This window comes from Pleurodeles waltl, chromosome 6 (genome assembly GCF_031143425.1).
Source record: "Pleurodeles waltl isolate 20211129_DDA chromosome 6, aPleWal1.hap1.20221129, whole genome shotgun sequence".
In the NCBI taxonomy this organism is placed as follows: Eukaryota; Metazoa; Chordata; class Amphibia; order Caudata; family Salamandridae; genus Pleurodeles; species Pleurodeles waltl.
This window is the reverse complement of record NC_090445.1, coordinates 1,692,290,769-1,692,304,999: the sequence shown is the minus strand read 5'-3', so window position 1 is coordinate 1,692,304,999 and position 14,231 is coordinate 1,692,290,769. Positions and strand designations below refer to the sequence as shown.

The following is a 14,231-nucleotide window of genomic DNA, read 5'->3' as shown; positions in this document are numbered from 1 at the left end:
TCCGGTGATTCTCGGAATTATATTTGTGCATAATTGTCTCAAGTAAGTGATAAAGAAGAATGGAGATACCGTTTCTGCCGTCTCAAGAACATTATGAATATCCTTCTTAATGGTACAATGAATTAATGAACCTTGATTCCCACGAGTGCTCCTCAAAGCAGTAGACCTTATCTTGGAGAACAGAACCTGCCTTTTATGGATTGTCCGCTGTAAAATATGCCATTTTCTCCTCAGCCCTGCTCCCATCCATATGGATAGCTGTGGACACTGCACTTTCTTTGACACAAGGGATACAAATTTATAAAATATGAAGAATAAGTTCATTTGAGGGAGAAAGCTCCAGTTCACTCCTATTTCCCATTCCAGGTCAGGTTCTTCCTTCGTGACTTGGAATATGGTTACTGAGGTCAAGGGATGTATTTGTTGACAGCAGGACATCTAAAAGCACGCTGAAGCAGCTCACCTCCTTAACTTTCCACTATGTGTCCATTTGGAGATCTCTAAGGACCTCTCAGAGACTTTATAATTTGTCAATCACAACATTGCCTGCGTATTAGGGTTCCTCTTGGTGTGGATAGGGCTCTCGTGAGATGGGCACCCATTGCTGAATACTGCACATCTTCATCCAGATCTTCAGTCCACAATCTCTTCACGCTCTGCTGCCTTGAGGACGGTTTAGTCTACAGCTCTGCTCTTCCTGGCTGAGATACAGAAGGTCTTTGCCGAAACAGTGGTTATACTGTACACTGCATCTCCACTGAGGGCCGCTTGATCTTCTCCAGAAATGTTCCCGCCCATCTGTATAACTTCTAATAAGAACTATTGCAATTGTGTGAGTCGTTTCTACTTACATCACTTAGATGGTAATTTTGACATTGGTGGTAAAAACCACCTACTGCCGCGGTAACAGACGCCAAAATACCATCATTGCAGCTACCATCCGTCTGCCATATTATGATCACTGCCGGACTTACGCCACAAGAAGGGCGGAAATCTGGCAGTGATCATGCTGGCGGACGGTGGTAAGCTCGTGCTGCTACCAACAGCACCACCACGCCAGTTGAACGCCGCCAGCCGTATTATGACCAGTAATACGGCCTGATGGTGTTCTGCTGGCGGGGGGCTGCTGGCAGTAGCAGTGCCCCTTTCCGTTCCCTGCCAGATGACCTCCTGGCCGGACAAGGTAAGTCGGGCATCCGATAGGGGAGGGGGCTGGGAGGGCGAGGGTGCTGTGTGTGTGTGTGTGTGTGTGTGTGAGTGAGTGCATGTGTGAGTGCATCTGTGAGTGCATCTGTATGTGTTGTGTAGTTTGCGTGTTTGTATGCGTGTGAGTGAATGCGTGTAAGAATGGTGAAGTGAGAGCATTTCTGCATGTCAGTGTGACTGTGTAAGAATGTGTGTCAGTATGTCTGCGTATATGCAGTGTGTGTATAAATGCATGTATGGCAGTGTTAGTGAATGGGTGTATGTGTGGTGCTTGTGAGTGAGTGTCTGTGTGCGTGTATGCGGGGCGGGGGTGTGGGGTAAAGGAGGCTGTGACAGGTGGGGGAGGAGGGTGATGTGCGCATGTTTGGTTGTGGGGTCAGTTGTGTGGGGTGTGCGTGTATGGAGGTGGGGGGGTGTTTGTGGATCGGAGGGGTGGGGGTGTGTGTTTGTGGATCGGTGGGGGTGGATCAGAGGGGGTGTGTGTGTTGATCCGAGGGGGTGTTTGGATGGAGGGGGGTGAGGGGGGCATCTGGTGAGCACTGGGGGGGTGGTAGAGCCGCCTACCAGTGACAGGGAAGGAATTTGTCACCGGTAGGGTCTACTGCCATAGTTTTCGTGACGTTGCTAACACCATGAAAACCATGGTGGTAGGCAAGCTCATAATACCGCCGGTGGTACTGTGGCGGCCTCCAGGCTGGAGATTAACATCTCCAGCCCAGCGGCTGATAGTGCCAAGGCGGAATGAGTGGAGAAGTGGCGGGTTGGCTGCAGCCAACCCGTCATTCTCATAATGTGGCGGAATAAACCGGCAGCCTGTTGGCAGTACTACGCCACATTAACACTCACGGCTGGGGACATAATGACCCCCTTAGTCTGTTAGAAGTCCTCATAGATATTGAAAGGCTCACATATGCTCAGTATGTATGCCTCCACGCTCAAATAAGCATTGGCAAAACCAAAAGGGCTTACTCAGCACTGCTGGCAGTGTCGTAATGCTATTTTTCTAACTTTTACTCATGCTACTGTACAACATTGCAAATAAACAATGGCAATGCTTGTTTAGTTTGGGAGAGGTGGGTAACAGTAATAAAAGCCCCAATCAATTAATGGGAAGACGACAGAGGGAAGCAAGTACATTGTCAAGGGGCAAAAAAGAACCTCCAAGCCAACCTATATTTCTGAGTTTTCGCAGAGGGAAGTGTCATTTTAAATAAAACGGCTCACTATGGCAGCTTCTGTCCCATTGTCACACAGTTTTGAAGCTTTTTCTGCTTTGAAGATTGCAGAAAGAGGACTTAACTGCAGTAAAGCTGCAGCATAAGACGGTCATCTACGCCTACTTTCTCTGCAGTCATCTATTAAAGAAAGAGAAGGAAAAGAAGAAAAAACTGGTGCCCTCTAGAAACTCCATTTTAAAAGAAGGGAGGGCCAGGATTGAGGCTGCATCTTCAAACAGGAAGTGCTTTCTGGGCAAAAGGAGCCTAAAAACAGTGTTACAATGATTTAAGGCAAAAACTGCAGGCTGAGATAATGGCATCTTATCAAGTACACAGCTAAACAAGCATTTGCAATGCAACACATCTTACATTTGCTTGAGTTAGCACTATTGGCATTGTAAATTCACAACTGAACTTTTCTTGCCACATAATTTAGTCAACCCTACCTTATAATTTGGTCTTTTCTTGCCACATAATTCCAGTGGCCCTGCATATAACTAAAGCACTTCCATTTACCTTCTTCCTTTATCTGCAACCAAAAATTAACATTTTGCCATGTAGCACCTTAATATTAAATCTGCCATGTTAGTTCAAATAGAATACCACTTTCAGCACCCCACCATCAGAGTTGCTGGCTGTCTAGCAAAATTCCCCCCAAAAACAGACAAGACAGCCACGGAGGAGTAATGAGGGACAAACTAGAAGGTTCACCCAAACATATCAAGAGTTCAAACAGTCACAGTGTAATAAGCGTGTTAAACTGGCCTGAAATATGGTCATAAGTGCAATAAGGAGAAATTAATAAAACATATACAATTGTCATGTAAGCCTAATAAAAACTATCATTAGAAATAAACTTTTGGCGTTAGACTGCAATGCTCAGAACAGCCCCTAGAGGACACCATAATAAAGGAAGCATGTGTAAGAAATGTGGTCATGTAACCATATAGTTAGCCACTAGAGGGCATAGCCACATGAAAAGAAAATGGCAGAAAGTAATGCAGTGTAACTACATAGAGGGCATGGCACATAACACAACTTTAAGGCTAGCAGGCCTACTGCAATGAAATGACAAACAAGGCCTTTAAAACACGAACTACTCCCGGATGTAAAACAGAAGTTACAACCACGAGAGTGCTTAAAAAGACAGTGAATGGTGGGAGGAGTTATTATTTTGGGGTGCCCACTAACCTAGTGTGGGGTCCCAGAGATGATGTAGACAGAAGGAGCATGTTGTGGTGAATGTTTTGAAGGTAGTCAGATTGGCCTAGGACCACCACAGGCTGAGTTATGAGCAAAAATATTTTGTAAAAGTAATGCCCTGCGAAGCATTATGGGGCGAGTTTCCAGAGTGTAGTGAATGTTGTACTTTGCTAAAATGTTGACTGCAATGCTTAGAACAGCCCCTAGAGGACGCCACAATGAAAATAGCATTTGTAGAAAACATGGTCATGTAACCATATAGTTAGCCCCTGGAGGGCATAACCACATGAAAAGTGAATAGCAGAAAGTAATGCAGGGAAATCATATATTTAGCCCATAGAGGGCATAGTGCATTACACATTTTGAAGGCTAGCAGGCCTACTGCAATGATATAACAGACAAGGACCTTAAAACCAAAATTACTCCCCGCTGTAAAACAAAAGTTCGACCCATGAGAGAGTTAAAAAGATACAATGGTGGGGAGTTTATTATTTTGGGGTCCCCACTAGCCTAGTGTAGGGTTCCACAGATGATGTAGACAGAAAGAGCATGCTGTCGTGAACATTTTGGTGTTGGTCCCATTGTCCTAAGACCCCACAGGCTGAGTTATGAGCAAAAATGTTTTCTTAAAGTAATGTCCTGCAAACCATTTTGGGGCGAGTGTCCCGAGTGCAGTGAATATTGTCGTATCGGCTCTCCTGCTCTGTAGAGCTGCTTTGAGGATTTCTGTTTTTTTAAGTAAAAGATTTATCAATTACAAGTGTTTTTGTGGAAGCTAGGGAGCGTGAAGGGGAGAGCCAAAAGAAATTACTCTGATTAGGTAACAGTGTGAACAATGTGATCATAGTTTCAACACTGCCGATGGAGTTCACGCTGTTCTGCACTGTGAGCGCCATGGAGCATGGAGGGGAGACAAAAGAAAAAAAAACACAGTTTACCAACGCTGAAATATATTGGCAATCGTGCAATAATCTATGTAACAGGGTAGATCTGGAAGGCAATAAAAAAACCACCCCAAGATGGGACAAATGTAAAGCATTTACCAATGACATCAAGGGGTTTTTGAAAGGCAAGCCCAGAAACGAGTGAAAGTGATGGGCATGAGGTGGGCTTGGTTTAAAGCCCATAGAATAGTTACAACAGTTTGAAAAGCGCTTGCATGCTCGACCTAAAAAAAACACTTGATGTAGTACAAGCCTTTAAGCAATGATCTGTACGCTGGATAACTTGATAAGACAAGATACTTTGATGCATGCTCACCACCAAATTGTTACGTTTCTGGATTGCATTACAACACCTCAAACAAGATATTTTGTTATGTCAAACCACCTGCACTTTTCGGCATTTGCAGTACTACAGATCCTCTGCTCAGCTCTAACTTTTTATTAATAAATATTTATGTCTCAGCAGATTGAAAGCAATCTGAAAGTATTATTTTTTTAATGAGTAATGTGTTAAAAGCAATACACACACACACACTTAAGTCATGAAAGTAGACCCTGGCAGGTGAATTTAAGTGTTAGACATTAATGTAACGTTCAGTTATTCCACTGTATACTGCTCCTTTTAACTCAGCCAAATTAGAATACATTTTATATTGACTTTTTTGACATTTGTTTTATCTGGCAAGTAAAACCAAACTGGTCCAATTTCCTTGCATCCACTGTGAGCCATAAAGTGTACAAAGAGGCTGTAAAATACCCAGGCCTTGTAAACTCTTCTTTACAAACGTTCGCTGATGCTCTGAGCTTTAATTGCGGATGCGCTCCCAATAACTGGAATACGGATCTATAGCACCACTATGCTTGGCCATAAAAGGGCTTTCAAGGTTTAGCAAAAGCAACATCAAGCACAGCAATTCATCACCAACATTGTTGCCGTAATCACTGAAATGCGCCTTCATCTTTCGACAAACGGGTATTAACGTTGCACCCATTGCTGTTTCTTTTTGTTCATTTACATTTGTTTTTATAATTTTGCACACTCCACGTACAACAATAAAATTTAAGAGTCATTTTTTTGCAATCAATTATGCAACTGAGCGCTTTATGCAAAGAAATCACTATTGGAAACCATGGCAGCTGCGAACATTTGACAAGTCAAATAAGCAGAAACATGTTGAGGGCGTTGTGTTGCAGTCACAGGATCCAAATTATTAGTCACATGGCATCCCACAACAATCCGGGGGTTGTTCAGACATACTCAATAACCACAAGTAGAATGGGACAAGCAGCAAGTAGGAATAAAGTGAAATAAAGCAGCTGATAAATTAATCCCAGCTGTAAGGCCCGGTCTTACTCTTATTGAACAATTCCTGTTTTGAGCCCGACACCAAGGAGAGCACCGCCAGCTTTCTTTAAACTGCTCCCTGCTATGCTGGCGATCTGCTGACCGCAAGAGGTAAGTGTATCATGAAGGCACATCCGGGGGCACACCAGATCTCGTCCCATCCGTGACCAGCATGGACCAGCTGCACCTTCCAGTACAGCTCAGCTGCACAGGTTCACTCAATGCCAGCCTCATAAGGCTTTGTCCTCATTCTTGTCCAGCTGAGACTTTTGGCAGGCAGGGGGGTGGGTTTCCTTAAGATCTCCTCACCAAAGCAGCCACACAGTCCCTATTTACTGATGCACAAGGAACAACTGAGTGTTAAGCAGCTGGCACAGCTATGGAGAGATGTAGTTCCAGCCACTAGGCTTGGGGGCCTCTCATGGACAGTAAAGCCAAGTCCCTAGCGATGGCTCAGTTGGTGATTTTGATAACCGCTGTTTCGAACCCTTGTGCAGTTACACTCAATAGAGCGATAGCAGCAATACACGACAAAAGCCCTGCACAAGGGAAACACCAAGAAACAAATGCATCAATCTATACTGGAGAGAGCACCTTCTTAAGAATGCCTATACCTTTGGCAGAGCGGACTAGACACCTCCGGAGAGAAGGGAAAGGCATTAATACTGACTAGATTCATACATTTATTCTGAGATGTGTATATCTGGAAACTCAACTTTAGGTTTTTCCCTAACACCTCTTCAGAAGCATTCATGTCATATACATTTAGGGGGTCATTCTGACCCCGGCGGTCTTAGACCGCCGGGGCCAGGGTCGGCGGGAGCACAGCCGACAGGCCGGCGGTGCCCCGCAGGGCATTCTGACCGCGGCGGTAAAGCCGAGGTCAGACCGGCAACACTGGCGGTCTCCCGCCAGTGTACCGCCGCCCTTCTGAATCCTCCAAGGCGGCGCAGCTAGCTGCGCCGCCGAGGGGATTCCGACCCCCCCTACCGCCATCCAGTTCCCGGCGGTCCGCCCGCCGGGAACCGGATGGCGTTAGGGGGGTTCGCGGGGCCCCTGGGGGCCCCTGCAGTGTCCATGCCACTGGCATGGGCACTGCAGGGGCCCCCGTAAGAGGGCCCCTACAAGTATTTCACTGTCTGCTTGGCAGACAGTGAAATACGCGACGGGTGCAACAGCACCCGTCGCACCTTCCCACTCCGCCGGCTCGATTACGAGCCGGCATCCTCGTGGGAAGGGAGTTTTTCCCTGGGCTGGCGGGCGGTCTTTTGGCGACCGCCCGCCAGCCCAGGGAAAAACTTAGAATACCCTCCGCGGTCTTTCGACCGTGGAGCGGTATTTCGGAGGGGGAAGTCTGGCGGGCGGCCTCCGCCGCCCCCCAGACTTAGAATGACCCCCTTAGTACAGAACAAAGAAGAGATTCAGGCACATAGGGGCAAATTGCAGGCTTAGTCCCCAGTGAGAAAAGCAAATATTATGTGGTTTAGCTGTTGCGTTGATAGTATGGAATTTCCTCAATTCACTTGATGAAGGATGCTAGGGATGTCTCTCATTTACAATTGCAATGAATGGGGTCAGGCATGTGCTGTTACTGCTTGTGTGCATTTCAAAGCATTATTTAAGAAGAAACTGAAAGAAAAGTGGGCTCAAACCACAGCAAGTGTTTCCTGTAAGAGGAATAATTTCTGTTACAATTAATCCATTAATTCTACATTGGTTAGTTTACAGTTTTCTGCACCCTCATCACTGCCAAATGATTTCTTGTATTGGAATATAATGACAGTAGGGAAACTTAATACTTAACAAAACTTGTAGCAACATGTCAGCATAGGGAACACATCAAATCACAAGCGTGTAAAAGGAAAAGAAAATCAAACTGGCAACATCAAAGAAACCAAGCTAAAATGCTTAAAAATGATTAAGTCAATGGGTTCAGAAAGTGTTCTGCATGAGCTACAGTTTGATGTTAGATCAGGGACTTAATGGACATGCTGGGCCTGAAGAGCAGAACAGATGACTGGAATTGCAGACCCCACTGCACTGTTACCTACAGGTCACCCTTACAAAGAGGATAATGATTTTATGGGAAGGCAGACTGAAGCTTTGTAACCACAAGATTTAGTGGGTAAACACACTCCAGACCTTACTCAACTTCAAATGTGGTTTCTTATGCTGACGGACTTAAAAGTAGGCAGATATGAAGGCTGCACTGAATCAACTAAGCATTAATTCATCCTTCAATCTATCTGCCGATTTGGTCTGTTGGCGTGATGCGATGCCTGTGTGTGCATGGATGCCGGTAGATGTACACCTTAGTCACTAGGTGTGCTTGTATTAATACACCTGAATGCACTACGCAAAAGGGATCCTTTTCCTCTTTGTCAAAGTTGGTTAATGCCTCATTTATCCCCCTTTGATGCACTCCACTGTTACATCATTCACAATGGAGGAATATCTATCCTGTTCAGAAACAGCCAGTGAAATGTGATGGTGAGATCAAAAACAATGATCTTTTATCACTCCTGATCTGGTGACTATTTACGAAACATGCTTTCCTGTGTCTGGGAAGCCTGTGGATGTGCTGATGTCTTCCAGAATGTTTAGAGGGGTGTCATTTTGCTATTCACCAGGGCAGTTACACAACCCCAAGGAATTCAAAACAAAAGGTCGTTGGTACTGCTTTGGGCATCTTCATTTGCCTAAGAGATGCAGCCAATAAAATAATATGGTCTTGTAGAGTGTATCTCCTCCACAAAGAAGAAACATTCCTCAGTTTACCAATTACAGCTGTGCTGATTATTGCTTCAAAAGACAACCATAAGCTAGACCCTGGTGAGAGAGGAACCAATGAACAACAGTCACTTAAAGGTGGCTACCTTCTTTGGAAATTGCTCCTGGATTTTTCTGGGCATGTGTGTATGAAGGGACAGCTAGCCTAACCTGCGGCACGCACAGCAGCAGGAATACCCGGGCCACGCGCAGGGTGTCAAAGCATGCAGGAATGGTAATAAGCAGATGAATACAAATCATACTGAAGAAGAGAAGAGAGATGCGAGTCTTGTGAGGAACAATGGAGATGGGTTCTCTGGTGAGATGAAGATGGTGAAGAGCTGTGTCTTCAGATCCTTGCTAAGACACTGTAAGGAGTGGGCAAGCCTTGAGTGTAGGGAGTGTCATCCCACAGTATAGAAGCACATGAAGATAACTCCTGTTGGAGGCTGTGTTCTTCCTGCAAATTATAATTTTCACGAAGAGGTCGTCATGCTCTATGGGTTACCTGGATGGCTAAAACTCAGAAAGAAAAGGCGTGTTGGAGGCTGCGTGCTTCGTGAGATCGGTTGGGTCATAGTGGGGCTACAGGTTACACAGTTGCCTCAAGCACACAAAGAGATGGCAGGATGGTGGTGCAATCTTCCTAAGATCTTTAGATTTTAGGTATGATTATCATGGCACAACAGGTTACATGGGTGCCTCGATCACATGAAGAGAAGTACTATTGGAGGCTGTGTTCTTCGTGAGATCTTTAAATTTCAAGCCTGGTTGTTGTGGGGCTCCAGGTTAGACAGATGCCTCAGGCATATAAAGCGAAGGTCTTTAGGAGGCTGAAATCTGTGTGAGATCGATAGATTCAGGTCTGGACACCGGGGCTACAGGTTAAACAGTTGCCTTGAGCACATGAGTAGAAGGCCTGTTGGAGGCTGCTTTGTTTGGGAGATCTTTCGATTCTAACTCTGGTCATTTTAGGGCTAAAGTGCACACAGTTGCCTCCAAAGACTACGATGTTTATCGCAAAGAGGTCAAGTTTATTTGAGCTGGTAAAAATCTCCAATTAAGAACTTTTTGTAAATAAATGGACAAATAACAAATGATCACAAGTTAGAAGTTTCAAGTGCGAAAATATCTTTGGAATTTCCAAAACTGGCACCTATCAATCAATCAAACATTTGTAGAGCGCGCTACTCACCCACTAGGGGTCTCAAGGCTGTTCCAGGTCTTGGCGGCGAGGTAGGAGAAGGATCTGCCGCCGGCTGTAGTTCGATGGATGCGAGGGACGGCGGCGAGGGCAAGGTTGGCGGAGTGGAGTTGGCGGGGAGTGTGGAAGGTGAGTCACTAGTAGAGTTACGCCGGGCCTGTGTTGTGAAGGGCTTTGTGAGTGTGGATGAGGAGTATGAAGGTGATCCTCTCCGTGACAGGGAGCCAGTGCAGGTCTCTGAGGTGGGCTGAGATGTGGTCGCAGCGAGGGATGTTGAGGATGAGGCGTGCAGAGGCGTTCTGTATCCATTGCAGTTTCTTCTGGAGCTTGGCTGTGGTCCCTGCGTAGAGCGCGTTGCCATAGTCCAGTCTGCTGCTGAGTAGAGCGTGGGTGATTGTCTTTCTTGTTTCGGTGGGGATAAATCTGAACATCTTGTAAAGCATGCGGAGGGTGTTAAAGCAGGAAGATGAGACAGCATTGGCTTGCTGGGTCATGGTGAGCGATGAGTCTAGGATGAAGCCTAGGTTGCATGCGTGGGTGGTGGGTGTTGGTGCGGTTCCTAGGGTGGCTGGCCACCAGGAGTCGTCCCATGCGGAGCGGTTGGAGCCGAGGAAGAGGACCTATGTCCCACTTGATAAAAAGCCCTGTGGACAGGACACACGGACTGCAACAAGACCTTTGTCCAAAGCAAGAAGCATCAATTGTCCACTTGCAGGCTCACTTCAGGAGTCTCACAACCACATTCTGCACGTGATGTAGGAACTAAGAGAGGTGTCCAGAATAACCATGAACCATTGCAAGCATGAAGGTAAGACAGCACTGCTGCCAGGAACAGGGAACAGAAGCCCAAATGAGGTAGCATGGTGGTGGCAACCAAAGTGCAATAGTCAAGGTGATAGCCCCACTGCAGTGTTAACCATGGTGCAGCAGTCAAGATGAGGCACACTGCAGTGGTAACAAGTGTGCAAACAGTCAACGTGGGACACATCTGCTGCGATAACCAGGGTGCAACAGTCAACACGACGCACAAATGCAGCAGCAACCAGGGTGTAACCCTTAAAGTGAAACACCCCGCAGCACTTACCATTGTGCAACAGTTAAAGTGAGGCTCCACTGTGGCAGCAGCTGGGACGTCACTGTTGCGGTAACTGTATACACCATTCAAGATGAGATACAACTGTAGCGGTCACCAGGGAAAACTTGTAGGCACAGTGAAGCGAGGAGGAACATGAGATGACCACTGAGGAGAACCAGCACACAAGAACCTACCAATGTTCACAAAGTGGGAGCCCACATTAGAGTCGGCCACATTCTTGGCATTTCCATGTGGGGGGGGGAAACTACACAGTCAAGCCCTACCATCGCTACCACTGGCAGATTCTGAACTGGGAAGCACAGGGAGGAATTATATGCCAATACTACACAACACACAGAAATAAACAGCAACAACAGGCAAACACTCAACAAGTCCCTTGACCCAAATTCCTGGGGTGATTGGTGAGCCAGAGACGAGAGAATGTATCGTCAGTGCACATTTAAACATGCACGTTCACCAGTGCGCCAATTATGTCCATAAACAATATGCAACACCATCCAAGTCCACATTATGCACACAATGTCAAAACAGTGACCCAAACGACTGTGACACGACTGGTCACCAGATGGGCATTCATTTTGGTTATCAGTCGCTGTCTCATTCTCAGTGTTATCCAACAAGGGCCCAAGCATTAGAGGAAACACCACCATACAAAAAAAGCAGAGGTACAGAGTCAAGAAAATTCACTTTCCAAAATAAACAGATGTAATGAAAAACTATCCACAAAGAATAAAACTGACTTAAATTTTCCCTGCAACTGGTAAGATGAAAACAAATACATGCAATGTCAAAATCGTACGAAAAGGAAACAAGTCTTCTTGATTGCAATTTTGAAATATTAGCATACTGAAATAGTGAGAGAGCCACTGAAGACAATGCAGTGGCTCGCTGCCAATGCTCCAGCATTCCAATGCTTGTCTTTCTGTTTCTACCTGTCTATTCTAGAACATTCTACCCTCACTGGGTGTAACCTTCAGGCAGAATTCTAGACTTCCAGCCTCGTGCTGTAATGATTGTTAAAGGCCCTCTCCCTGGTTATCGGTCTCAGCTGTACGGAAGCAGGCCTTTAACACCTGTTAGAGCACTCAGGGGCAGGCCATAAAGCTTCATTAGAACACTGGAATGTTGAGAGATCCATTGAGGTGAATTAATTGGCTCAGGGCCAATAAAGCCTGGCTCTGCTCCAACATTTCAATGTTTATCTTTTTCTTTCTTCATTCCTAATTTGGAAAATTCCTCTCCTAGGGAGTGGAACATTCTAATAGGGTTATAGCCCTCTGCCTCAGGCTAGAGTGGTTGTTAAATTTACCACTTGCCTGGGGTTCAGGCCTATAACTTGGATTCAAGCCCTTTAACTGGTGTTATAGCCCTTGGCAGGGGCTGTTATGCTATAGTAACAATAACAACACTAAAACCATTATTTGGAATTATTGCATGCAGATGGCTATTCATTACCCTCACTGGAATTAGGAGCTAGAGCTGCACGCAAGAGCTCATAATGAGGTGGGGCTAATTAACAGCCTTTATTGTCCTGAAGCTGAGGTCAATAACCCCAAAGCAACACAAAACGATGATGGATGCAATGCTAAACATTGTCAAACATTCACCCCAGTCACAGATCTGGGTTAAATACATTGTTTTTGCTCACCACGTCACCCCAGTTTGGACCCAGCCACATGCAAATCAGTCTTGACCCTGCTCCCCAGGGGAACAGTACAGCCCAGTCAATAATCCCTTCTTAATGCGTTAACTAAGCACTCTTGTTAGGATTTCTTGTGTTGATATCAGCACAAATGATGCCCAACAAGCAAGCAGAGAAAGCAGATACATAAAAGAAATTTACCTTGGCAGGTTAGCAGCTGGCGTAGAAGAAGAAGCTGGCATCTGGGAAGAGGGGCTGGTGGGCTGAGATGACTCGGGCGCTCGAGGGACTCTTCCCATTCGGTACCAAATGCCCATGTTATTCAGTTCCCTTTAGGATAAAAAGTGGACATTAATCTTACCAGGTTAGCAATCTTGGAATAAAATTAAAAGATTTAATTGATAAAAATGTAATTAAATATTATTTTGGACCTTACCTATAATGTGACAAATGGTCCTTATATTGAGCGTTAACCTTTTATTTTTAATATTAGAAAACTATTTGAGCATACAATACTATATGGCTGGAGAAAAGTTAATTCTATCTAAGTAAAAGCGTATATTCAGGCCGTAGTTCGTGTCTAAAGCAGTCTCCAGAAAATTGTTACATTCAGTACAACAACAATCTTGTAAATAACTGAAAACGTTACTGATGAATGTGGAGGTTTCATGACTTGTTACTGCACTATATTGTTACGTCATCACAAGCAGTGGTGAGACCACAGCGGGTGGTGGATTGGAATTTCTCCCAGGTGGGCCAACAATGAGCATGGAATGCAAGAGTACCCGAAGCAGACAGCCTCATACACTGTACAAGAAATGATCTCAAACAGCACACAGCCAGACAGATCTCAACCAACTCACCTTGACCCAGACTGAATCAACCCACTTTATGTACACATTACCAGCCCTTAAAGAATTTTTAGACGCAAGTTGGTAAAAATGGAATCAGTGTTCCACCATATTTTAAAGATTAATATTGGTAGCGTGTTTCCAGTAATAGCCAGATGGATATGCAATTTTTGTGCGGTGCAAATCACAAAAACATCCTTTACTGGACTACAGGCCTTGATACAGCATGGAAAGAATGGAAGACAATGGATCCACTTGGCATAAGATAAAATAAATTGCAATAGATTCAACATTTGACCATGCCACAGAAAAGTATCTGTAAATATGTAATGTGATAAAACTACCATGAAATGAGCCCATCCTGCTGGAGTCTAACTGGTACCCAGAGCATCCTACAATAAACATAGAAGGAGATGCTCTGGAAGAACTCTGGTTTCCTCCGTATTCTAGACCAAAGCCAAGTCCACTTTGCTCAGAAAAGGAGTTGACACCACTTTACTCTTCCTCTATTTTTGTAGCTGCCCTTCAATTGGTATTTAAATCTAAAAACTCTTTGTAAAGCTGAAAAGCAGGAGGTACATTTTGTGTCTAGCTGGGAAGGTGCAACTCAGAAGTGGAGGACCCCTAGTATTGGGGAGGATGGAGTTTTATCTGACCTTCGCTGTGAGGGATTGGATCGATCACGGTAACTTAGCAAGGCATTCAATGAGCAACTAGGAGACACCACACCCGAGCTGGGCTAATGAGGCACACT

At 45.2% G+C, this 14,231-nt stretch overlaps 1 protein-coding gene across 1 annotated transcript in view; it reads right to left on the bottom strand.

Annotated features, from left to right (window-relative positions):
* Nucleotides 1-14,231, bottom strand: part of MVB12B (multivesicular body subunit 12B) — a 343,711-nt gene that overhangs the window by 192,085 nt on the left and 137,395 nt on the right. The window contains exon 6 of the mRNA XM_069241771.1: nt 12,828-12,956. Within this exon, the coding sequence (XP_069097872.1) occupies nt 12,828-12,956 (129 nt within the window). The remainder of the gene's footprint in view (nt 1-12,827; nt 12,957-14,231) is intronic.